This window comes from Salvelinus namaycush, chromosome 38, assembly GCF_016432855.1.
Source record: "Salvelinus namaycush isolate Seneca chromosome 38, SaNama_1.0, whole genome shotgun sequence".
Lineage (NCBI taxonomy): Eukaryota > Metazoa > Chordata > Actinopteri > Salmoniformes > Salmonidae > Salvelinus > Salvelinus namaycush.
In genome coordinates, this window is record NC_052344.1 from 1,873,488 (window position 1) to 1,900,010 (window position 26,523).

The 26,523-nt window shown below is 43.8% G+C and overlaps 1 protein-coding gene across 1 annotated transcript in view; it reads right to left on the reverse strand.

Annotated features, from left to right (window-relative positions):
* The window catches only part of LOC120031779 (chemokine-like protein TAFA-5), a 150,622-nt gene extending 127,120 nt beyond the window's left edge, over nucleotides 1-23,502 (reverse strand). Inside the window, exon 1 of the mRNA XM_038977599.1 lies at nucleotides 23,391-23,502. Coding sequence (XP_038833527.1) covers nucleotides 23,391-23,502 — 112 coding nt within the window. The remainder of the gene's footprint in view (nucleotides 1-23,390) is intronic.
* Nucleotides 23,503-26,523: the final 3,021 nt, after the last annotated feature.

Here is a 26,523-nt window from a genome sequence, read left to right on the forward strand (position 1 = left end):
TGCGGGTACACTCTTAGAAAAAGGGTTCCAAAGGGGTTATTTGGCTGTCCCCATCGGAGAACCCTTTTTGGTTCCAGGTAGAACCCTTTCTGATTCCAGGCAGAACCATTTCCAGTTCCATGTAGAACCCTCTTTGGAAAGGGTTCCTCATGGAACCCCAAAAAGTTCTAACTGGAACCAAAAGGGTTTTTACCTGGAAGCAGAAGGGGCTCTTCAAAGGGCTCTATGGGGACAGCTGAAGAACTCTTTTCGGTTCCAGATAGAACCTTTTTTTCATAGAGCGTAGGGTCTGCTAGGCTACTGTAAAGTACAGTAGTGGGAGTATGAACAAGCTACGTTTCTGTGGATATTTGATGTATTCTTGCCTCCTGAGGAACAGAACAGTCAGAATGGATGCAAAGAAAGCTTAAACACACACAACACATCCACCCACCAACGCCCACACTGTCACGCTGGTATAAATTATTCGGGAGATAGGCGCAGGAATAGGCGCAGGAATGTTTTTTTATTAAGCCCAAACACAAGACCAAACACACACTAAACAAAACACAGGGTTGAAACCCAAACAAAAGAGCGAGGAGTACCTCGAATAAATTACACAAGCGCACAAGGATTAACACACGGGACGAGACCCGTAATCATCTGCGCAATCAAAAATGGCACGAAAGCCAAGAGACACAGCACAGGTACTCACACGCACCAACAGACATAGTAACAATAATTGACAGGACAATGGTAAACCAAGGACAATTACTAATCACTGGGAATAGGGGCCAGGTGTGCGTAATGAATGTTCCGGAGGGATCCGTGACACACACACAACAATCAACCTAGAAGTTCAACAATCAACAGAAGTTAAGTTAAAGGATAGTTAAAAAAAATGTGCTGCATATTTATGTTATAAACTTATCGTTCTATTTACCGCATCAATTCAGACAATATATCGCAATATGTATTTTTTTTACCATAAGTGCCAAGCTCTACTCAGTCGGTGGCCATCTTGATTATGCAACAGTTTAGAAAGCATTCTGTGAATTACTTCACCCCACTATTCACGGATACAAGACCCCTGCTTGGCAGTTGGCACGCCTCTAAGTTTCTGCTGCTTCAAATTGATTATAGCATGTTGCACTATGATGAGAGAGCTTGGAGGATGGCACATTACAAAACAACGTAATACAATAAAACTCAATAGGAAAGTACACAGCAGCCACAAGGCTGCAACAATATTTCTACAGGGAGAAATAGAATCAGTAGCTAACACACACACCACCAACAACAACAACAAATCCCTAGCAGATTGGAAACCAAATAGCACTTTACGCAATCCTCTATATCTATGTTTACCGGCATCTTGCACCACAGAAGGCTTGCTGTATTTATTTATTACAGAAAGAAATAGGCAACTTTAACTGGTTTTGTCTTGCTTGAGTCGGTGTTATTTTTAGTTACAGCAGCAGCAGAAGCAGACATCAACAGTTGAACTTGCCCCTAGTTCCCATTTTATGAGAAACAAGGCTGTTCAATGAAAAGCTAGGGAGGGAGGCCCACAGGAGCGGAATGGTAAAAAGAGTGTGAGCATTTGATGCCGGCTGAATTATCCTGAGGTGAGTTGCTTACTGTGGAAAATGTACGGGTTATTTAAACGCCGAAATGCTCAAAAGCTGCTTCTCACAAACGAGAGCTAAATGTTGCATGATTCTAGAGGGATTGATGTAGCTTTTAAAAATCAAATCAAATCAAATTTGATTGGTCACATACACGTGTTTAGCAGATGTTATTGCGAGTGTAGCGAAATGCTTCTGCTTCTACTTCCGACAGTGCAGAAATTTCTAACAAGTAATATCCAACCATTTCACAACAAATACCCAATACACACAAATCTAAGTAAGGAATGGAATTAAAAATATATAAATATATGGACGAGCAATGTCAGAGCGGCATCACCCCTTGGTAATGCGTTGTACGGATCGCACCACCCTCTGGAGGTCCCTGCAGTTGTGGGCGGTGCAGTTGCCGTACCAGGCGGTGATACTGCCTGACAGGATGCTCTCAATTGTGCATCTGTAAAACTTTGTGAGGGTTTTAGGTGTTGCACCTTCTTCACAACACTATCTGTGTGGGTGGACCATTTCAGTCTGTCAGTGATGTGTACGCTGAGGAACCTTCTCCACTGCTGTCCTGTCAATGTGGATAGGGGGGTGCTGTTTCCTGAAGTCCACGATCATCTCCTTTGTTTTGTTGACATTGAGTGAGAGGTTATTTTCCTGGCATTACAGTCCCAGAACCCTTACCTCCTCCCTGTAGGTTGTCTTGTCGTTTTTGATCAAGCCTACTACTGTTGTGTCGTCTGCAAACTTGATGATTGAGTTGGAGGTGTGCTTGGCCATGCAGTCATGGCTGAACAGGGAGCACAGGAAGGGGCTGAGTATGCACCCTTGTGGAGCTCCGGTGTTGAGTATCAGAGAAGTAGAGGTGTTGTTTCCTACCTTCACCACCTGGGGGCGATCCGTCCGGAAGTCCAGGACCCAGTTGCATAGGGTGGGGTTCAGACCCAGGGCCTCGAGCTTAATGATGAGTTTGGAGGGTACTTTGATGTTGAATGCTGAGCTATAGTCAATGAACAGCATTCTTACATAGGTATTCCTCTTGTCCAGATGGGATAGGGCAGTGTGCAGTGTGATGGCGATTGCATCGTCTGTGGACCTATTGGGGCGTTAAACAAATTGAAGTGGGTCTAGGGTGACACAGTGGTGGAAAAAGTACCCAATTGTCATACTTGAGTAAAAGTAAAGATACCTTAACAGAAAATGACTCAAGTAAAAGTGAAAGTCACCCAATAAAATACTACTTGAGTAAAAGCATTTGGTTTTAAATATACTTAAAATCAAAAGTAAAAGGTAAAGTATAAATTATTTTATACTGTATAATTTTTTTTTTGCCAGGGGTACACTCCAACACAGAGACGCAATTTACACAGCGCCAGGGGCACAGTCCAACACTCAGACATCATTTCCAGATAGCCAGGGGTACAGTCCAACACTCAGACATCATTTCCAGATAGCCAGGGGTACACTCCAACACTCAGACATCATTTACAGATAGCCAGGGGTACACTCCAACACTCAGACATCATTTACAGATAGCCAGGGGCACAGTCCAACACTCAGACATCATTTACAGATAGCCAGGGGTACACTCCAACACTCAGACATCATTTACAGATAGCCAGGGGTACACTCCAACACTCAGACATCATTTACAGATAGCCAGGGGCACAGTCCAACACTCAGACATCATTTCCAGATAGCCAGGGGTACACTCCAACACTCAGACATCATTTCCAGATAGCCAGGGGTACACTCCAACACTCAGACATCATTTCCAGATAGCCAGGGGTACACTCCAACACTCAGACATCATTTCCAGATAGCCAGGGGTACACTCCAACACTCAGACATCATTTCCAGATAGCCAGGGGTACACTCCAACACTCAGACATCATTTCCAGATAGCCAGGGGTACACTCCAACACTCAGACATCATTTACAGATAGCCAGGGGCACAGTCCAACACTCAGACATCATTTCCAGATAGCCAGGGGTACACTCCAACACTCAGACATCATTTCCAGATAGCCAGGGGTACACTCCAATACTCAGACATCATTTTCAGATAGCCAGGGGTACACTCCAACACTCAGACATAATTTACAGATAGCCAGGGGTACACTCCAACACTCAGACATCATTTACAGATAGCCAGGGGTACACTCCAGCACTCAGACATCATTTACAGATAGCCAGAGGCACATTCCAACACTCAGACATAATTTACAAACAAAGCATGTGTCATTTAGTGAGTACTCTCTTGATAAGTGTGTGAATTGGATAATTTTTTTTGTCCAGCTAAGCATTCAAAATGTAACAAGTACTTTTTTTTGTCAGGTAAAACCTTTATTTAACTTGGCAAGTCAGTTAAGAACAAAATCTTATTTTCAATGGCGGCCTAGGAACAGTGGGTTAACTGCCTTGTTCAGGGGCAGAGCGACAGATTTTTTACCTTGTCAGCTCAGGGATTCAATCTTCCAACCTTTCGGTTACTAGTCCAACACTCTAACCATTAGGCTACCTGCCGTATGGAGTAAAAATAACATGTAGTGAAGTAAAAGTAAAAGTTGTCAAAAATAGAAATAGTAAAGTAAAGTACAGATACCCCTAAAACTAATTAAGTAGTACTTTAAAGTATTTTTTACTTAAGTACTTTACACCACAGCTCTCAAAGCATGATGACAGTTACCTTTGGATTCTTGGGTACAGGAACAATGGTGGCCATCTTGAAGCATGTGGGGACAGCAGACTGGGATAGGGAGAGATTGAATATGTCAGTAAACACATCAGCCAGCTGGTCTGTGCATGCTCTGAGGATGTGGCTAGGGATTCCGTAAGGGACGGCGGGATTGCGAGGGTTAACATGTTGAAATGTTTTTACTCACGTCGGCCACGGAGAAGGAGAGCCCACAGTCCTTGGTAGCGGGCCACGTCGGTAGAACTGGGTTATCCTCAAAGCGGGTGAAGAACGTGCTTGTCCGGAAGCAAGACGTTAAGCTTGTCCGGAAGCAAGACGTTGGTGTCTGCGACGTGGCTGGTTTATCTTTTGTAGTCAATGATTGTCTGTAGAATTGCGACTCCACTTTGTCTCTATGCTGACGTTTTGCCTGTTTCATTGCCTTGCGGAGGGGAATTACTATTCTGTTTGTATTCTGCCATATACCCAGTCACCTTGCCATGTTTAAAGGTGGTGTTGCGCGCTTTCAGTTTTGCGTGAATGCTGTCATCTATCCACGGTTTCTGGTTAGGGTAGGTTTTAATAGTCACAGTAGGTACAACATCTCCTATACACTTCCTGATAAACTCAGTTACTCAGTTTCAGTGAATTCGTCAATATTATTCTCGGAAGCTACCCGGAACATATCCCAGTCCGCGTGATCAAAACAATGTTGAAGCGTGGATTCCGATTGGTCAGACCAGCGTTGAATAGTCCTTAGCACGGGTACTTCCTGTTTGAGTTTCTGCGTATAGGAAGGGAGGAGCAAAATGGAGTCATGGTCAGATTTGCTGAAAAGGAAGGCGGGGAGGGCCTTGTATGCATCCAGGAAGTTGGAGTAACAGTGGTCTAGTGTTTTAGCAGCACGAGTACTACAACCGATATGCTGATAGAATTTAGGCAGCATTTTCCTCAAATTTGCTTTGTTAAAATCCCCAGCTACAGTAAACGCAGCCTCAGGATATATGGTTTCCAGTTTGCATAAAGTCCAGTGAAGTTTCTTGAGGGTCGTCGTGGTATCGGATTGAGGGGGGGATGTACATGGCCGTGATGTACATGGTCGTAATCAAAGTAAATTAACTTGGGAGATAATATGGTCGGCATTTGATTATGAGGTATTCTAGGTCAGGTGAACAAAATTCCACCATGATTCGTTAATCATGAAACATACACCTCCCCCCTCTTCTTCCAGGAGGGATGTTTATTCTTGTCGGCGCGATGAACTGAGAATCCAGATGGCTGGACAGACTCTGACAGTATATCCTGAGAGAGCCATGTTTCCATGAACCAGAGTATGTTACAATCCCTGATGTCTCGCTGGAAAGAAACCCTTGCCCGGATCTCGTCAACTTTGTTATCTAGGGACTGAACATTAGCGAGTAATATACTCGGAAGCGGTGGGTGGTGTGCGCGCCTCCTAAGTCGGACTAGAAGACCGCTCCGAGTACCCCTTTTCCATCGGCGTTGTTTTGGGTCGGCCTCTGGAATCAGTTCAAATGCCCTGGGTGGTGCGAACAAAGTATCCGCTTCGGGATAGTCGTATTCCTGGTCGTAATGCTGGTAGTGCTGGTGAGTTACCGCCGCTCTGATATCCAATAGTTCTTCCCGGCTATATGTAATAAGACATACAATTTTCTGGACTAACAATGTAAGAAATAATACATAAAAAACGAAATACTGCAATATTTCCTAGGAACTAGAAGCGAGGCAGCCCTCTCTGTTGACGCCATCTTGAAGAGAGGTGGGGAGAGGTGCATTGTTGAGCATGTGTGTGCTGTGTTGTTGGTTTAAAGGGACCCCAAGGCATGTGTTCAATAATAGAAACAGTCAAACAGTAGAAAGGGTTGGCACTAGCATGGCCATGTTGTTGGAGTGTCCTTACAAACTGTGGTCATAGCCTTTCTCTCTCTCTATAGTCACTCCCTCCTTTTGACTCCCCATTTAGCCGGTAAACTCTGCAGTTTTACTCTGCAATAACATGCCTCAAGCACCTAGATGTACAGTATTGGAGAATGTCCTTACAAACAGGGGTCACAGCCTTGTTACATCTCCCTATAAAGTCTTTATGACTCTCCAGTTAGCCAGAAAACACTACAATTGTACTCAATAAGTGTCCAGGGCTAGGTTTAGCCATTTGGGTGAGCAATTAGCGAAGTAACGAGCGTCAGTACTCTTTGTCATTCAGCCATTCTGTAGCACAGTCTGCTAAACAAGAAGATTAGTCAACCAATCAGAGTAAAATGAAGTGTGCTGTCCCTTGGCAGTACGGCGCATGGCGCACGGTCCCAAAATGAGCCACTTAGGACTGAAATAGGACCCTTTGAAAACCCAGCACAAAGCAAAAATATTTTAAGACAAATACTCATGAAGAGGAAATTCAAAAACCTTGCAGCTCAGCGTTTTGTCCCTTTAAAAAAAAAAAATCCCCGGTTTGGTTAAGTGGCCTGTGTGTGTGTGTGTGTCTGTGTGCGTCCGTTTGTGTGCGTGTCTGTGTGTGTGTGCGCGTGCGCGTGCATGCACATGTGTGCATGAGTGTTTGTATTCTAGCCAGGACCTTGCATTTAATTCATCCGGCCTCCTCCACTTTCTGCAAGCATGCATAATCATTCCATCCACTGTAATATCATCTGCTTAATACACCATTTTACCATACAGTTAAACCTGGCCAATAAATCTAACAGAGATCTCCTTTAAATAGTTGCTGGTTGGCTGAGTAATGTGTGCATTAGATTAGTAGTGGCTGGACCCACCGAACCTCCAAGCTGAGAAAATAGGGATGGGGACTCCCTCCCTCAGGATCACATCTTAACACCTTAGTGCCCCAGATAGCTATGATGATGATGATGACAGTGTACGTGCATGCGTGTGCGTGTTTCTGTCCGTCCGTCTGCGAACGCGTGTGTGCATCTATGAGTCTCTCCTCTCTGCCTGGTGACTCACTCTATCCATAGTGTTCATCTATGTGTACATCCCAACAGAAATAAAACCATATCCCATTCATTCTTTCTAGCCATAACATCCCACACTTCACTATTGGCTTCACCATGTGTGGCCCTGTCTATTTTCTCTCCCTAAGCCCCATATCAGAGGTCAAGGTGTGGCTTTTGAAATGGAGACTATGGAATCCACTCAATATCCAATATCAGAGTGTCAAGGTTGCAATGCACCGTCAAACCTTTTTCATTTGTGACATTTGCAGCGGACTCAATTATTTCCGTCTCTTCCGTGGGGCACGGTGGAGAGATCCTATGTGACCTCATTATGGAAATGACAAAGACGGTGTCCCAAATGGCGCCGTATACCCTGTATAGTACACTACTTTTGAATCACAGGGCTCAGGTCAAAAATAGTGCACTATATGGTATACACTGAAATGGGTCCCATTTGGAACGCATAGAAAGCAACCAGAAACATGATACAGTGAGATATGAACCACCCTGCATATCACTGCTGGCTTGCTTCTGAAGCTAAGCAGGGTTGGTCCTGGTCAGTCCCTGGATGGGAGACCAGATGCTGCTGGAAGTGGTGTTGGAGGGCCAGTAGGAGGCACTCTTTCCTCTGGTCTAAAAAAATATATCCCAATGCCCCAGGGCAGTGATTGGGGACACTGTCCTGTGTGGGGTGCCGTCTTTCGGATGGGACGTTAAACGGGTGTCCTGACTCTCTGAGGTCATTAAAGATCCCATGGCACTTATCGTAAGCGTAGGGGTGTTAACCCCGGTGTCCTGGCTAAATTCCCAATCAGGCCCTCAAAACCATCACGGTCACCTAATAATCCCCAGTTTACAATTGGCTCATTCATCCCCCTCCTCTCCCCTGTAACTATTCCCCAGGTCGTTGCTGCAAATGAGAACGTGTTCTCAGTCAACTTACCTGGTAAAATAACGAATAAATAAATAAATAAATAAATAAAAATGAAATCCAGAGATTATATACAGTACCAGTCAAAAGTTAGGACACACCTACTCATTCAAGGGTTTTTCTTTATTTTTACTATTTTCTACATTGTAGAATAATAGTGAAGACATCACAACTATGAAATAACACATATGGAATAATGTAGTAACCCATTTATTTTTAAACAAATCAAAATATATGTTATTGTCACGACTTCTACCGAAGTCGTTGCCTCTCCTTGTTCGGGCGGTGTTCGGCGGTCGACGTCACCGGTCTTCTAGCCATCATCGATCCATTTTTCATTTTCCATTGGTTTTGTCTTGTCTTCCCACACACCTGTTTTCAATCCCATCCATTACCTCTTGTGTATTTAACCCTCTGTTTCCCCTCATGTCTTTGTCAGAGATTGTTTTATGTCAAGTGTTGTTTCTTGGTGTATAGGTGCGCGACGGGTCCTCGTACCATGTTTATTTTATGTATGTACATTTTCGTGTTTGGAGCATGTTAAGTGGACATTTATTAAAAGTCTCCATTTACACTCCGTTTAACTCTCCTGCGCCTGACTTCCCTGCCACCTATACACACGACTCTGACAGTTATATTTGAGATTCTTCAAAGTAGCCACCCTTTGCCTTGATGACAGCTTTGCACACTCTTGGCATTCCCTCAACCAGCTTCATGAGGTAGTCACCTGGAGTGCATTTCAATTAACAGGTGTGCCTTGTTAAAAGTTAATTTGTGGAATTTCTTTCCTTCTTAATGCGCTTGAGCCAATCAGTTGTGTTGTGACAAGGTAGAGGTGGTATACAGACCATAGCCCTATTGTTAAAACACCAAGCCCATATTATGGCAAGAACAGCTCAAATAAGGAAAGAGAAACGACAGTCCATCATTACTTTAAGACATGAAGGTCAGTCAAGCCAGAAAATGTCAAGAACTTTGAAAGTTTCTTCAAGTGCAGTTGCAAAAACCATCAAGCGCTATTATGAAACTGGCTCTCATGAGGACTGCCACAGGAAATGAGGACTCAGAGTGCAGAGGATACGTTCATTAGAGTTACCAGCCTCAGAAATTGCAGCCCAAATATATTCTTCACAGAGTTCAAGTAACAGACACATCTCAACAACTGTTCAGAGGAGACTGTGTAATTCAGGCCTTCATGGTCGACTTCCTTGGGCCAAAAAACACGAGCAATGAACATTAGACCGGTGGAAATCTGTCATTTGGTCTGATGATTTGGTTCTTTGGTTCTTTTTGGTCCTTTGCTGGTGACACCGTCAGTGATTTATTTATAAATCAAGGCACACTTCACCAGCATGGCAACCACAGGATTCTGCAGCGATACGCCATCCGATCTGGTTTGCGCTTAGTGGGACTATCATTTGTTTTTCAAGAGGACAATGACCCAACACACCTCCAGGCTGTGTAAGGGCTAATTGACCAAGAAGGAGAGTAATGGGGTGCTGCATCAGATGACCTGGCCTCCACAATCACCCGACCTCAACCCAATTGAGATGGTTTGGGATGAGTTGGACCGCAGAGTGAAGGAAAAGCAGGCAACAAGTGCTCAGCATATGTGGGAACTCCTTCAAGACTGTTGTAAAATAATTCCAGGTGAAGCTGGGAGAATGCCAAGAGTGTGCAAAGCTGTCATCAAGTCAAAGGGTGGCTACTTTGAAGAATCTAAAATATTAAATATATTTTCATTTATATAACACTTTTTTGGTTACTACATGATTCCATATGTGTTATTTCATAGTGTTTATGTCTTCACTATTATTCTACAAAGTAGAAAATAGTAAAAATAAAGAAAAACCCTAGAATTAGTTGGTGTGTCCAAACTTTTGACTGGTACTGTATATTTTCCTGTGTTCTTTATCTCTCCAATACAGTACAGGGAGCAGCTAGGACGCATTATTTGTTGTTTTCCCTCTCCCCCTCTCTCTCTCTCTCTCTCTCCCTAATTGCCCCCTGACCCCCTTTCGCCATCTCTCTCTCGTTCATACACATTCTTAAGATATTCCGTAACAGTGCAGAAGGACTTGTTAACTACCATACCGACATTTGTCCTGTGTGTTAGGGAGGGTTAGCAGGGAATAACAGTCGAATTGTGATCTCTTATCGAAACAACACGACAGACCACAACAGATGTCACAACCGTCAGCATTAATATGAATGATTACAAGGTCACAAATACTTGGTCCCAAAAGGCACACTATTCCCTACATAGTGCACTACCTTTGACCTGGGGCCCGTAGGGCTGTGGTCAAAAGTAGTGCAATACTTAGGGAATAGTGCGCCATTTGGGGGGCACTCAAAATGAATTGTTTTCATGTCATGCTTTTAAATTATGTCATTCGTATGAATAATACATATGTTTCTTAGGAAGTTGTAGAAACTGGGGTTGTTCTGTTGTCTTTGATCTAGATGCAGTGACGTCCCTCGGAATGTCCTCCACAGGCTAAAAGGAAAAAAAATGAAATGATGAAAGAATGTTATGGAATGATTATGCGTGTGATTAAATAATATTGGAGACCCAGAGGGCTAAGAAAGTAATTGTGAAATAAAGAGTTTCTCCACACTGGAAGATCTGTGCAAGGACCAATTGCTGTCTGTCTCTAGTTGCTGTCTGTCTCTATACGTTGACAAATGAAGTAATTACATTTGTGTGAATCTGTGGGATTGGTTGTCACTGGATAGTGGAATGGTGTTAGCTAACACTCATTACTGAGATTCACTTGAGGGGCTGATAAATCTGTCAGACTATCATATTAATGAATTTCACCATAATACCCCACAACCCTATTTTGGTTGATTAAAGGGATTACCTGTTTCTCTATGCTAAATATGATCAATATTATGTCATTTTCTGTATGGTAGGAGTAACTGCTTTTCCAACCAAACACTATCCTCTACAGCACACACACACACATACAGAAACACACACACATACAGAAACACACACACACACACACACACACACACACACACACACACACACACACACACACACACACACACACACACACACACACACACACACACACACACACACAGGCAACGCTGGCACTCTATAGCATAGGCTTCTCATTAACATCAAGGAAATGGCACCCTATTTCATATTTACTTCTGACCAGGGCCCATAATGCACTGGTCAAAAGCAGTGTGCTGTATAGAGAAGAGGGTTCCATTTGGGACACAGCCATGATTACAGGATCTCTGTTGTTCCACTGTAATGGGTATTCCATATTCTAACCCCGAGGTGCTCCACTTACTGTAGATAACTCACATGCCATGCCAGTGTCACTGTTACAATTAAACACTTTATCACATGCTTAAGGGTTAGGGACAGGGTTAGAGGGAGAGAGAGGGAGGACAGAGGGAAAGAGTTATGAGAGAGGAGGGAGAGAGGGGGGGGAGAGAGAGAGAGAGAGAGGGAGTGAGAAAGAGAGGCAGAGAAAGCGAGAGAGAGAGAGAGAGAGAGAGAGAGAGATTCCCCCATCCAGAAGCTGCCAGGCTTAACCAAGCCATGTTTCACATGTAGAAAAGTATCAGCTGGAATTACACTGCTACAGCTGAATGGATACCTTCAGGCTTCACTTCCTGGTTCTCTCTTACAGAAAATGTCTTATAGGGGTGTCTTATCCCTTCTCTCTCTGTTTCTCTATCTGTTTTTCCCTCTCCTCTATCACTTCTCTTATCTCTCTCTTCTCTCTCTCCCTTTCTTCCTCGCTCTGTCTTCCTTTTTCTTTTCCTTTCCATTATTCCTCGCAATAATATCGCATAACACGACATAACGTTATCCAGAATGTGTGTGGAATGCCATTTCTTACAATACTCGACTCTGCATTCCGAAATGACATTGTCAGAACAAACAGTAAGACCTACCGCAAATGAGAGCATGCTGAGATGTGCATATCGATCACATAAATTGCTAAATATAAAAGAAATACCATATAGTCCAATGATTCCAGTCCAGAAATGGCCTATGATTGATGCAAGCCTAAAAAAACACCTGTGGGTCCATCAGTAATCGCTGCTGTAACACAATCCGTTGAGACAAGTGTCCAGGTAATGCAATGTATGGCATACTGCCAAGAGAAGACAGACTGTCCCATTTTACACAGACCTGAGAATGAGCCATACATTTCAACACGTGCTCATATCTGACTGTGGGTGAAGTGCTGCTGTCCGTCTGCCATATAGATAGATGTAGATGGAAGATAGAAGATGGTAAGTAGATGGCATTTACCATACAGTGCACTGGATTTATAGCTCTTGTGTTTCAACTACTAAAACATGTCGCAGGGCCACAACCTGTTATAATATCTTCAGCTCAACGATCCTAACATTAGCCCTGACAGTCATAACGATAATGCACGTATTAAAACTTCATAGTATAGGTCTGTTATCGTGTTACGCGTGTGTGGGGCTCCGTGGCAGGACAGCGACAATTGATTGACTAGAGTTGACTTCAACACCATTAGGTGCCCCAGCAACATGCATCAACCAGGCACGGTTCCTTATTCTGCAGATGAACTACCTCTCAGGCACAGAGATGAATGGTCCTGTCTCGTCTAATGTAATATTTGTCTCTCCTTCTTGAAGTCTCCACTCCGCTAGTGTCCGTCTCCATCTGACTTCTTCATTGTATTACCTCACACTTTATTCCCGAGACAGACTGTGGATCTGTGGGTCAGCGGACTGAACCTTTTCATCCATCTGCTTTTGTCTCATTTTTCTAATGTGTTTTTTTTTCTTTTTTTCTTTGCTGTAAACTCTCTATCTATCTCTCTCTCTCTCTCTCTCTCTCTCTCTCTCCCTCTCTCCACCCCTCTCTCACTCTCTATCCACTTTGCTGGCGTCTCCTCTCTGCTCCAGACGTTTGCTGTCGTGAGCTGTCTGTCTGTGACGGGGCTAGGGCCCTCCAGGAATTCAAAACGCCACTGTGGCATTTTTTTCTTCTTCAAAGCGATTGCTTTTTTTTCAATAATAAAGAGAAGTAGCTCTAACCGTCCTCTGTGAATGGATTTACTCTCCCTCAGCGAATCAAACGTACTTTCTCTTGCTCTCTCTCCAAGTGTCCAGACAGGACCCCAGGTGTATTTGATCCTGTGTGTTTCTGTTGTTATAAGTCATTGTGTAACTAAACGATCACTCTATATGCCTATCAATGATCAAACTTGTATGTTACAGTGAAGGCACTAAACTCATCAGGGTGTAATGTCAATACCCAGGCATTATGCATGCTGTTTTACTGCCTATCAAAAATATATTACACTCATATCAACTCATGATGCGAGTGACATGCAGCATTTAACCAGGAATCATCTCTATAATTGATGACAGACTCACTGATGCCAGAGCTAAACACAAACACATGTAGGCTAGTTTGTTCACTCATATCATGCTTCATGAACAACATGTGTAGACCGACAGTGAAACGGTTACTTACGACGCATGTGGGTGAAACGGTTACTTACGGCGCACGCGACTAATAAAATGTGCTTTGATTCGTTATCAGTTACATCTCTGAGAAGGTAAACATACAAGTGTACGTGTATGTTTGATATTACATTCTGTTTTTCTATACAGGTGTCAGTTACATCAGCTTTCACATTGAGAGACAGAGGCTTTCGAGAGACAACATGGTCTCAATTGAATACGTCAAAAATAGTGACGTTGAACCATTGTAGTCATTCATAACCCAAGCTGATATGTTAGTTTGGCGAGAACACAGCACAAGATACCAGCACTCTACCCTGTGAAAGCAACTTAATGTGAACTGCTTTCACAACTATCACCCCTTTATAGGCCCTTTATAGGCCCCAAGGATCTGTTAACATGTCATCTAGTCAACAAACCTCTCTTGTGGTGACCCTACGCAGGCAGTAGGGGATGTGCAGTTTTCAGAAGCTGCAGTTTCACTGCTGATCGAGTTGTGAAAACAGAGCTATGAATGTCAACAATATCCATCTCTTTATCTCATTCAACAGACAAGCTGGTAGTTTATAGTGTAACAGATTTGATTTTCTCAAAAAACACAATGTAATCGTCTGCATAATTTCCAATCCCCATATATATATATATATATATATATTTCTTATTTTCTTAAATATATTTTCATTCTTTATTATTTTCCCCTAACCCTACCACCCTCATGTATTTGGAGTAAACTAATGGGCAACAACACTTAGGCTTCTACTTCCAGCTTATACACACTATATACATTTTGCAGACATGGTACATTTTACACTAGTTATCTTTTTCATTTATTTTTATCCTTCAGCTACCCTCAACCCCTCCCATTTGTTATGTTTGTTTGTGTTTGTGTGTTGTGGTCATCTGTAAACATAAACAACCGTGGTGACAGAGATGGATTGTCATGCTGGTTTATTTCATTAGGCTATTCTCCTGTGTGTTTCCAAAATGAATTGCTGGAACAGATGGAGCCAATAAATACGATGGTGATATGCAGAAGATGGACACTGGGCTTGTAATTGAATAGCGTGTCTTTATTTGTCCTAGGTGTTACCAGGTATGAGGTATTGGAATAGCAGATTGAAAAGGCAATAGTCATTGATTTTCCCATTACACAGAGAACAACATAGAATGTTGTGGTGTCTCTCTGAATTCATTTTGTTTGTACTTTTATCCTGGACCAAAGAAACAGGATCATTACTTCTCTAGAAGACTGGATTTATAAGCAATTAGAAACAATCAATATTCCGATATATTTGAGCTGCATCCAGCAATGTCAAAGACATATCTGATTATGCGCATGAACTTATTTTAGGATCGTCAAAGGGATAGTTTGTTAAAGATAATCGTTAAGGGATTTGATCAGACTTGGATTCCATCGGTGGTACTCTGGTAATACAGGCAATGGAAAAAGATACAGTATTTGAGCCACATCCACCAATATCACCAGGCTAATAAATATCAAAGACAAATCATAAAAGGGATCATCAGTTATTAATGGACGTGAACAGTATCAGCAGTAGATTACTATGTCATCAGTGAGAAGCATTACTCTGTTACCACACTGCTGTGATGGATGCTCACACATTATATACCAACTAGGATTTCATCACTTAACAATATTTTATGAGTCACAAAATACTCATCTTCTGCCAACATTTCTCTGGCCCATCTGTGATACATACATGAACACCACAGAGTTGAGGAACTTCCTCCACATCCTATATGACACCCATGGTCACACCATTCGGTAAAGTAGCTCCATTTTCCACACAGAGATGCATTATGTTCTTTCTATCTCCTTTCTGTTGGTGAAAACCTCAACAAGTTTGATAGTTATAGATGTACATGTGGACAGTGGCTCAATTTCTATACCCAGAAAAATGCCCTTCGTGCAATGTCAGAAATAGAATACGATGTTCAAATGCAGGCTTGTTTACCTACTGGTGCTGCTTGGATTTTGAGGGCAGTTCCTTGTCATCTTGCTGCAGAGATTCCAAACACATTGACGTCTCAGGCAAGTTTCTCAGGCTAGGTATCAGGGGCTTGGGTTATCAGATGATATCATATTGGGTTTTCCCCATGAACGCCCTGAGGGCTGAGTCTATAGTGCTGAGTCTACAGTGCTTAGGCTACAGCAGGATACAGAAGGCTGTGTTCCCCATGCAGCGTTCGAAGGCCAGTACAATATTATTGATTCAGGTAGAGCAAGCAGACTGAGACATGTAGATAAACAAACAGAACAGAGAGCATTAGAAGATGCTCCATCTAAGACAGTGGGATATCTGTGGGTGTGTGTGCTGGTGTTCGGAGTGAGCCGGGTATGCAGTGTGCTGAGTGACGTGCATGCTGAGAATGTGGGTGTGAGTCAGTGGGTGTCTAAAGTGAACGGGGATGTGTGGTGGGCTGTAATGACTACTGAAGATGTGTGGGGCGGTAGTGACTCATAGTGGTGTGTTATAGGGGCTGGTGGTGCTGTCGGCCTATCTCTGACAGCAGGTGTTACATCAGGACCAGGCATGATTCATCTGCTACTGCTGGATTTGACCCTGGGGGTGGGAGGTGCAGAAGGGGAGAAGGGACAAACTGTACAGGCTTCCCTTCACCCACCTTCTCCCTCTCTGATCTCTCTCACGATCAGCATAAGCACCCTGAGAAACAATATGCTCCTGAGATCTTACTTATAGACTGACTCCCACACAACACACTGAAACAGCACACACACACACACACACACACACACACACACACACACACACACACACACACACACACACACACACACAAACACACTTTTCCCATTCAGATACATGCAGTGATAATGATCCAGCAGCATCAACATCCCGACCTAACCTCCCAGTACAGCTTGTTAATAGCCCAGCGTTTGTTCTACTTTGCACGTTCACAACCATCTGACTGATATTCATGTAGTAACCCCACAGAGGACCCCAGTCACACACGTTCCGATGGTTCTAACTAGCGCCGGGCTAACGTTATTGGCATTTCGACTTTTATCTCTATGGCCTCATCGTTAGCAATTCAACGCCAACAAGCAGAGCCAATGAATGAGTAAAAATGAATATCACTGGAACAAACCAACAAACGCATCTCGAGTCACATCCAGAGGAGGGAGCTACAGTGCACTGAAAAAAAAACTGTCTCTTTAACTAAATATATGTGTGTGTAGTTCACTTAAAAACAATGAATATTATCAGTGGCTAAGGACATATTTTAAACGTAATCAGGACATCCATGGGAATGAACTAACCCCAGTCTTTGACATGCTGTTGGTGAATTAAGCTGAAGTGTCATCTCTAGTGTGCAGCCTTGTGTGTGTCTCTCTCTCTCTCTCTCTCTCTCTCTCTCTCTCTCTCTCTCTCTCTCTCTCTCTCTCTCTCTCTCTCTCTCTCTCTCTCTCTCTCTCTCAGCTGTGTTTGTGCAGATCTCACAGTGAGATGTTAATTTTGAGAGACATTTACCATATGAGTCACAGTCATAATCACAGACCTTCCATTTATTTCCTCTCAGCCGCTTACGGTCACACTCGTGAGAAAATAGGTGTCACGCGGAGCATGCACTGGTGTGTGTGTGTGTGTGTGTTTATGGTCAATAATACACAAAGTCAGATGACATTGCTCTGTAATATATGCTTATCACAACATAGACTAGATTCTCCTTAGCCCTATATACTGTTGGATACCTCTCATGGATGTCCTAGATGGCTACAATGATGCCAAGCAGCGTGAAAAGGAGGAGCAGCGTTTAATGGGGAAATGGACCTGGGAGGAGATACTGGATGGAGCAGGACCCTGGACACACGCACCAGGCCTCCAGTGCGCCTCCAGAGTCCGGTACGTCCTGTTCCTCCTCCCCGCACTCGCCCTGAGGTGCGTGTCCTCAGCCCGGTACCACCAGTTCCGGCACCACGCATCAGGCCTCCAGTGCACTTCCACAGTCCAGTACGGCCTGTGCCTCTTCCCTGCACTCGCCCTGAGGTGCATGTCCTCAGCCCGGTACCACCAGTTCCAGCACCACGCATCAGGCTTCCAGTGCGCTTCCATAGTCCAGAGCTTCCGGCGACAGTACCCAGTCCAGAGCTTCCGGCGACAGTACCCAGTCCAGAGCTTCTGGCGACAGTACCCAGTCCAGAGCTTCCGGCAACAGTACCCAGTCCAGAGCTTCCGGCGACGTTTCATAGTCCGGAACCTCCAACGACGGGCCACAGTCCGGAACCTCCAATGACGGGCCACAGTCCGGAACCTCCAACTACGGGCCACAGTCCGGAACCTCCAACGACGGGCCACAGTCCGGAACCTCCAACGACGGGCCACAGTCCGGAACCTCCAACGACGGGCCACAGTCCGGAGCTTCCAGCGACGATCCTCAATCCGGAGCCTCCAGCGACGATCCCCAGTCCGGGGCCTCCAGCGACGATCCCCAGTCCGGGGCCTCCAGCGACGGTCCCCAGCCCGGGGTCTCCAGCGACGGTCGATGATCCGCAGTCCAGAGCCTCCGGCGATGATCCACGGTCCGGATTTACAAAGGCGGAGGGATCAGTGTAAAGAGGGGGGGGGGGGGGGGCGGTGTCCAGAACCAGAGCCACCACCGAGGGTAGATGCCCACCCGGACCCTCCCCTATTAGTTCAGGTTTGCGGTCGGGAGTCTGCACCTTTGGGGGGGGGGGGGGGGGGGGTTGGGGTACTGTCATGCCCTGACCTTAGTTATCTATGTTTTCTTTATTATTTTGGTTAGGTCAGGGTGTGACGAGGGTGAGTATGCTTGTTTTGTATTGTCTAGGGTTTTTTGTATGTCTAGGGTGTTTGTAAGTTTAGGCATATGTATGTCTATGGTGACCTGAATTGGTTCCCAATCAGAGGCAGCTGTTTATCGTTGTCTCTGATTGGGGATCATATTTAGGTTGCCATTTTCCCTTTTGGTTTTGTGGGTTCTTATTCTATGTTTAGTTGCCTGTCTGCACTATCCATATTAGCTTCGTTTTGTTCAGTGTTCATTCTTTAGATAAAGAAGAATGTACGCTGATCACGCTGCGGCTTGGTCTCCTCCCTACGACAGCCGTGACAAATGATGAGCCTGGAAAATAATTGGCTAATTGTTTTAGGGGGTAATTGTTTCTAAAAATCCTGTTATTGAAAGCATATCTATAATCTGTAACTCCTTGTCCGTCCATCCGGAATGTATAATGTGTGGATATCTGTGTAGGACCCGACTGAGACAAACTTTTCTCCAAACCGGCACCTATAACTCCGCTGTGTTATAGGTCCCAGTTTGGATTTTTTGGGGGGGCTCAGATGGTTTCTATACAGATAGCCACACATTATACAATCGGGATTGTACAATCGGGATTATACAAGGATTATACAAGGAGTTACGGATTATAGATATGCCTTCAGTAACAGGATTTTCAGAAACAAGTACCGCCTTAAAACATTTTGCCAGTTATTTTCCAAGCTATATATGGCTAGATTGTCCTTATTTTAATGCTGCCATTTCCTGACAAACATTATATGAAGTCTTATAATGCCTGGGGACTAGGCGATATGGCTTAAATATCATATCATTATATATATATGTAACATTCTTTACAGTGTGACGGTATTTGATGGTATTTTATGTTTTTGAATAGTAAAAGTTCTAAATATGCTTCATGAGTAGTTGTCACGCCCTGACCATAGAGAGCTTTTTATTTTCTATGTTGGTTAGGTCGGGGTGTGACTAGGGTGGGTCATCTAGGTGATTATGTTTCTATGTTGGCCTGGTATGGTTCCCGAATCAGAGGCAGCGGTTTGTCGTTGTCTCTGAATGGGGATCAAATTTAGGCAGCCATTTCCCCTTTGCGCTTTGTGGGATCTTGACTATGTATAGTTGCCTGTGAGCACTATAATAGCTTCATATTTCGTTTTGCTATTTATTGTTTTGTTTTGCTGTGAGTTTCACCTAGTAATAAAAAGATGTGGAACCCAGATCACGCTGCGCTTTGGTCCAGTTATTATGACGAGCGTGATAGTAGTTCATGACCCTAGGGTGGCCACACAAATTAAAAGCAATTTCAATGGGTCTTTCTCCATTCTGATTGTTTTATTTTGTTCAATCCAACTCCAACAACAACAATTTCATGAATTCTGTCATTTCCTGCACTCATTTGTTAGCATTTCCACACTGTGCCACTGTGCATGATATGGGCAAAATATCTAGGCCTAATTAAATGGTGAACTGTTGGAATCATGGAAATAGAAGGCTTATTCTAACTCTATAGCTGGAAAATACACTAAGTGTCCCAAAAATTTGGACACCTTCCTAATATTGAGTTGCACCCCCTTTTGCACTCAGAACAGCCTCAATTCACCAGGGTATGGACTCTACAAGGTGTCAAAAGCATTCCGCAGAGATGCTGGCACTCCAATGCTTCCCACAGTTGTGTCAAGCTGACTATATGTCCTTTGGGTGGTGCACCATTCTTGATACACACAGGAAACTGTTGAGCGTGGAAAAACCCAGTAGCATTGCAGTTCTTGACAAACTCAAGCCGGTGCGCCTGGCACCTACTACCATACCCCGTTCAAACGCACATACATATTTTGTCTTGCCCATTCACCCTCTGAATGGCACACATACACAATCCATGTCTCAATTGTCTCCAGGCTTAAAAGTCCTTCTTTAACCTGTCCCCTCACCTTCATCTACATTGATTGAAGTAGATTTAATAGGTGACATCAATAAGGGATCATAGCTTTCACCTGGATTCACCTGGTCAGTATATGCCATGGAAATAGCAGGTGTCCCTAATGGTTTGTATACTCAGTGGAGTGGGCAGCACTTTGAATATATTGTTATTTGACATGACAATGAATGACCAAGCCAGGGAGGAACTATTGTGAAAGAGTAGGAACCAAAGTGTTGGTCAGTGTTTCCCAGAGGACCCTAATTAGATGTTAGATGACATGTTTTCTCTTATTTCATGTAGCTAGCACAAGCTAACATATTTATGCTTTGCCTATTCCGCTCTGATTTAGAAGATACCATTGCACAAACAACATGGTGATCTTTGCCTACACCAGAACTGGTATCAGGCTGTATGAGCTAGCTACGTTTGCTTTGACTATTTGTACATTTAGCAAGCTAGCTAGCCAGCTTACTTACATTAGCGGCTAACACAATTTATTTTACTCACAACTTGCTAAGAAAAGACAAACTAGCTGTTTGCAGACAATAAGATACACAAACTAATTGTGTAAATATAGACCGCTTGTGGATTTATATTAAGAACCAAAGTGGAAATCCATGTTGTTGTTAACATCTTGTTGCATCTGACCATGCATACAGTGTGACGGCATGGCAAGTGCTCGTGACTCCGTGGTTGTTTGGTTGAGCAACAACTTGAGTGACGGGGCAGGGCTTGGTGTGGGAAGCGGATGGGGAAGCGACATGCAGGAGGAAAGAGAGAGAGAGACGCCTCGAGTAGCAAACGGAGTCAACTAAAAAAACGGACATTACACGTGCCAGTGTGGCGTATCACATTTAACAAACCAAACACTGAAATATCGTTATAGAAGGTGAAGTAAAAACCCATACCGGTCCGTGCATCACTACCGGTAAAATACAGTACACCGCCCAGCCCTAGTCCAAACCCTCTCATCCAGCTGATGTAATCACACACAGGCTGTACTTTCATCTCATACCCAGCATAACAATTATGGATCAGCTCTGGCTATATTTCTGTTCTCTGACTCACAGAAGAGAAGCATGCCATCTGTTGGTAAGCCAGTCCAGTCAGGTTCTGAGATTCATGTCAGAGACCACAAGTAGGTCAGGGCACTGCTTCAGAAGCCATTTTGGATAGGGGGAAGAGTGCAGGAGAGACAGGCGAAGGTAGACAGGAGAGTACAGTAGAGGCAGCCTAGGACGAGAGGGACAGGACTGGACAGGAAACGGGTAAGGACAGACAAGAGGGACAAGCCAGGACAAGGAAAGGGACAGCGGAAGGAGTCAGACCATGGTCGAAAAGACACGCCAGGAGGGAAGAAATGTACAAAAACAGGTAGGTCAGGATAAAAGGGAAAAGACAGAGAGGAGAAAGTGGGGCAAAGAAGAAATCATCAAGGAAAGGGACACAGGAAACAGGTGTAAAATCAAGTTAGAGACAAACAGCTGTTTAACAGTAGGGAGGATCAGTATGGCTCTGTAGACTGCTGACCAGAGCAAACAGCCAACATTGCAAAAGAGAACCACCCTCTACATTTTTCTTCCGTCTCGTCAATACCAGAATATGTGGGGAATCTAGTTTCAGGCTTGTCTTTTACACCTGCTACGTTAGGTTTCCACCGAGGAAGAGTTTCTACACACACACACACTTACACACACAGACACACATTGATCTGAGACATCCAGAGAAACACTGGCCAATGATTAAACAGCCACAGTCTCTGTGTGATCGAAACACACAGGCCGTTCATTCTCAAGACAAAAGAGAAGAAAATGAAAAAGCGGATTCAATTCCCTCCTCGACTTTTGCTGCAGCCTATAATGAACCTAAGACCCTGGAAGAGGAGAGGAAATGAGTCCCATGTAGCTCAGTAGGTAGAGCATGGCTCTCGCAATGCCAGGGTTGTTGGTCAATTCCCATCGGGTCCCAGGAGGAAAATGTATGCACTCACTACTGTACCTCGCTCTGGATAAGAAGCTCTGCTAAATTACAAGTATGTTCAATGAAATTCTAGCGAAAAGGAGGGATCTGTTTGTGTGGTAAATGTGCCCCTAGTCATTAGCTTAAAGTGCTAATAAAATGGCTTAGCTTGTAATACGCTTATCGTGGTTAATGCACAACGAATGCTTCCTTTCCCATACGCTTTCACACATAACCCATAGTGTCAGCTGGAGATCACTCTCAAGTGACTCAGACTGGCATTGCATGCTATCCTTTCATGGTCAGAATACACATATGAGTTAGGTCCGGGCCAAGAATGTCTCTCTCTTAGATGACATTTCATCTCAACGAGACTAACCTGGGTGGGCTAAATAAAGATGAGATAAAATGTAGATTTTTCATTCATGGTATTTTCTTCATTTAAATGTGATGATGATGAAGAAGCTTCCACCTAATGAGTGTATCACAGTCCAGTGCAATCCAGCTGCAACCAGGTGAAATACGGCAATGATCTAATAGCACAAACAGTGTTTGATGCATGATTGCCCTTTCCACAGGATGATGGTAATGAAGTAAGCAGCCAACTTGACAATACCACACATCCAACAGAGTGAGTGTGCTACTCCTATTATAAACTGTGTCCTTATAAGGAAATTATTAGTTGCCTGTGTGTGTGTGTGTGTGTGTGTGTGTGTGTGTGTGTGTGTGTGTGTGTGTGTGTGTGTGTGTGTGTGTGTGTGTGTGTGTGTGTGTGTGCGTGTGTGTAATTGTGCATACGTGCGTGGGCGCGTTCTTGCATGAGATCGGAACTGTTATCCAATAGCCTACTTTTGAAACGATATTAGTTCGACTGCAATGGCAAAACCAATAACCCTTGAAGTGATTTCCGATATTGCTGTCGCATAATTTTCATGCCAAAGCAGTAGACAGTGACACCACGGTAACCCTATAGTCTACGGCAGCAGCACTCTCTCAATATGAACCAATATGACCAGGGAAAACGAGCCAGAGCTAGAGGACTTACCGCAGTAGATGATTAAGAGACTGGTCAACAGTATCACAGCCCAGAAAGTTGAAGACATCCTTGGCCAGGGGCTGGCATCCTTACGTTTATTCAACCTCAAAGCCGGAGCCATTGAACAGAGCGATACCCTCTCACAAAAATCAAAAGTAATTTCACCAGCCAGGTCTTCCTCTTACGACGCGCCTCTCTCCACGTGTAATCCTTGGAAAAAACATGTTGAGAACGAACCTCTCATTGTAAAAGCTCTCATATGGCTATGCAGCCGGTGCGTAAAAAATGTAGCATCTTCTTGAGGTTCACAGCTGACGAAAAAAAGGTGTCTTGGAACGCTTGGGAACTCACATGTGACGCAATTAAATGTTTCGTATTCCAAAGAGAACCCACTTCTTAGTGATATTTGTAGAAGTAACAGGCTAGTTCAGGAGAATCAGGAGGATAGGTTTGGCATCCTGAAATCGCAGTATGATCTCCCTTATGATTGCTATAAAGGATTGAAAGATGCAATCACGTGTACCGCAACGTCGTAAAGCTCCTCTAATTCAACTGTGGTAGAGGATGTGTGAATCGTTTAGGCTCCCAGGTAAAGAAAAACACTGGACATATGTAGTTCGTCAACAATGTCCTTTTAAAACTGATAAAGAATAGCATATGGGATCTACCCTAGAAAGAAAGTCCTTAGAGATCACACGTCACTATCGACTGTCCTCAAACCCAAACTTGTAGATGATCACCATCATGCGCACCGTTATTCTATACTGGTAGAATGAAACGGAGGATGGAGAGAGAAATAACGAGAGAGAGTGTGAGAGAAGTAGAGAGTGAGCGCAGGATGCGTCGTCAATTCCCTCCAAACGATTGTGAGACTAGAATATGCGTTATATCGCCGGAATAAAATAATGTTCGGAAAAATAAAACTACATCAAAAATCTATCACCAATAACCATCTAATAACGTGGTTCTTGTTGTATGTACAGGACATACAGCAAGCAGCCCTCTCTAAACTCACATACTGGGATGCTCACAGGTGGCGCGTGTGTGTGTGTTGATTTTTAGGCTAGAGTACAGGCTGTATCTGTTAATGCATTTCCTGGAAATAATCAAAATCACACACATACATATCAAACACAACATTGTTTCATCTCTACTCAACATAGTTTATGTCCTATAGTGTAGAAACATATCAAGAATGTCAGAGGCCGTTACTTGATTGATAGTGCCTAAACATATCATTTATTGGGAAGAAATCCCATGGCAACTGTGTCCAAGCCAGCCATAACTCGAAGTTCAGCCCCACTTCTACTGGACAGCGCCCCGACTGCATATCAGCACCATGCGTCTACTGGACAGCGCCAGCGATGGTCGAATAGCAGAAGAGAAGTGCTGTACATTTTTGTTTTTAGGGTATGAGCCACTATGCATTAATTACCATGAAATTACGACCTGATTCATTATATCTAATTAATTAATGCCCTATATTCGAAATATTATATATATTTTTATAGTAGGGATTGTATTTCTACTATAAGGCAGTGTGTGGGCCATAGCATCTTTGAGTGGTTTATAGGCCTATCTCTTGGTTAGCATTGGCCTACAAACCATTCAAAGACGCTATGAACTGGGCCCACATACTGCCTTACCATAAATATAGAATCCCTATTAGAAAAAGTATTATATTTCTATGGGCCTTACTCTCTTACATACTTCAGTGATCTGAAAGACCCAGAACTCAGAGTTATGCTTAGTTATTCTAACAGACAAGCACTGAGTCTGAATACTATTTTCCACTACATCAATTCCACCCTCCCCCTCTCTCTTCCCACATCAGGACTTAAGCATTTAAAATTCTAAGCCTGTTTTAAATGGAAAGCAGTGCATGAATAGATAGTTGGAATGAGAGCCAGAGAGAGAGAGAGAGAGGGGAAGGGAGAGAGAGTGGTTGGCACGGTGCCCGCACTATGCTGGCAGTGGATCAGGTACAGCGGGCCTGGCCGCGCCTTGGCACGAGGCACACTCACCCAGCGCTCGCTGCATTAATTCCAGCCAGGAGACAGGGCAGGAGGTGTGGCCTACATATGTTTTTAACTCCCTCACTTTTTTCTGATTGGTTTTTCCAAGCGCCAAATGTACAGTCTGTTGATAAGGGTAGAAATGACTAGGGATGAATAAACAGGGGTATGGTAGAAAAGATAAACCCTGTTGTGAATGAGTAGCTTAAGCTGCAACCCATGACTGATGGCATTCCCCTGTAATAGCATGATCACAGCACATTTATTCTGAGTATTGACGGGAAGAAGCTTGATCACATAAGTATCGTCCATACAGAAATAGGCCTATATAGTTCATTCAAAAATCAGGTATTAGTCATTCAATTAGCATTTTGTTATTCTGAAAGTGTGACCAAAGCTCTTCTTGTATTCTCTTCCTAAAAGTTTGTGTTAGAGTTTGAAAACTCTATGTCTCCCTATTCCAGTACATTAACTCTGCTCTCAAACCTTCTCAGGTCACAATCTTCAGATTTTACAGACTCCTTCCTGAAGTTTTGTTATTAGTTTTCGGGTTGTGTCTTTTGGTGCAAAGACAGGGTTCTGTCCTGGGCTTATCTGTTCTGTATGAAACCCAGACCCAGGCTGTGTCCCAAATGGATGGCTATTCCCAATACAGTGCACTCCTTTGACCATGGCCCATATTAGATGCACTATGAAGGCAATAGGTTGTCATTTGGGATGCAATTCTCACCCTCCCTGTGGTGCTTCTGTTCTGGTAATACACCACTTAGTAGGGAGCCTCTCCTGATGCTACCTCGCGCATCCGTCTGTGACAGGATGCATCCCAAATGGCACCCTATTTCCTACAGAGTGCACTACTTTTGACCAGAGCCTGGTCAAAAGTAGTGCACTATATAGGCAAAAGGGTGCCATTGGCGACGCAGGCTTAGACCAACCTGACCTTCTCTCTCTGCTACTCTCTGCTATCCCTTTGATCTGCCTAGACGTGATGACTTCCTCTTTATTGGGTCTGGCTGGATGGCGAAGTGCCTCTGAACTCAGCGTGTCGCCCGCTAAGCTACGCAGGCCCACTGAGGACACTTCCTGGTGGGTGAGATTTACTATGCAAACCTACTAAACAGCAGGTG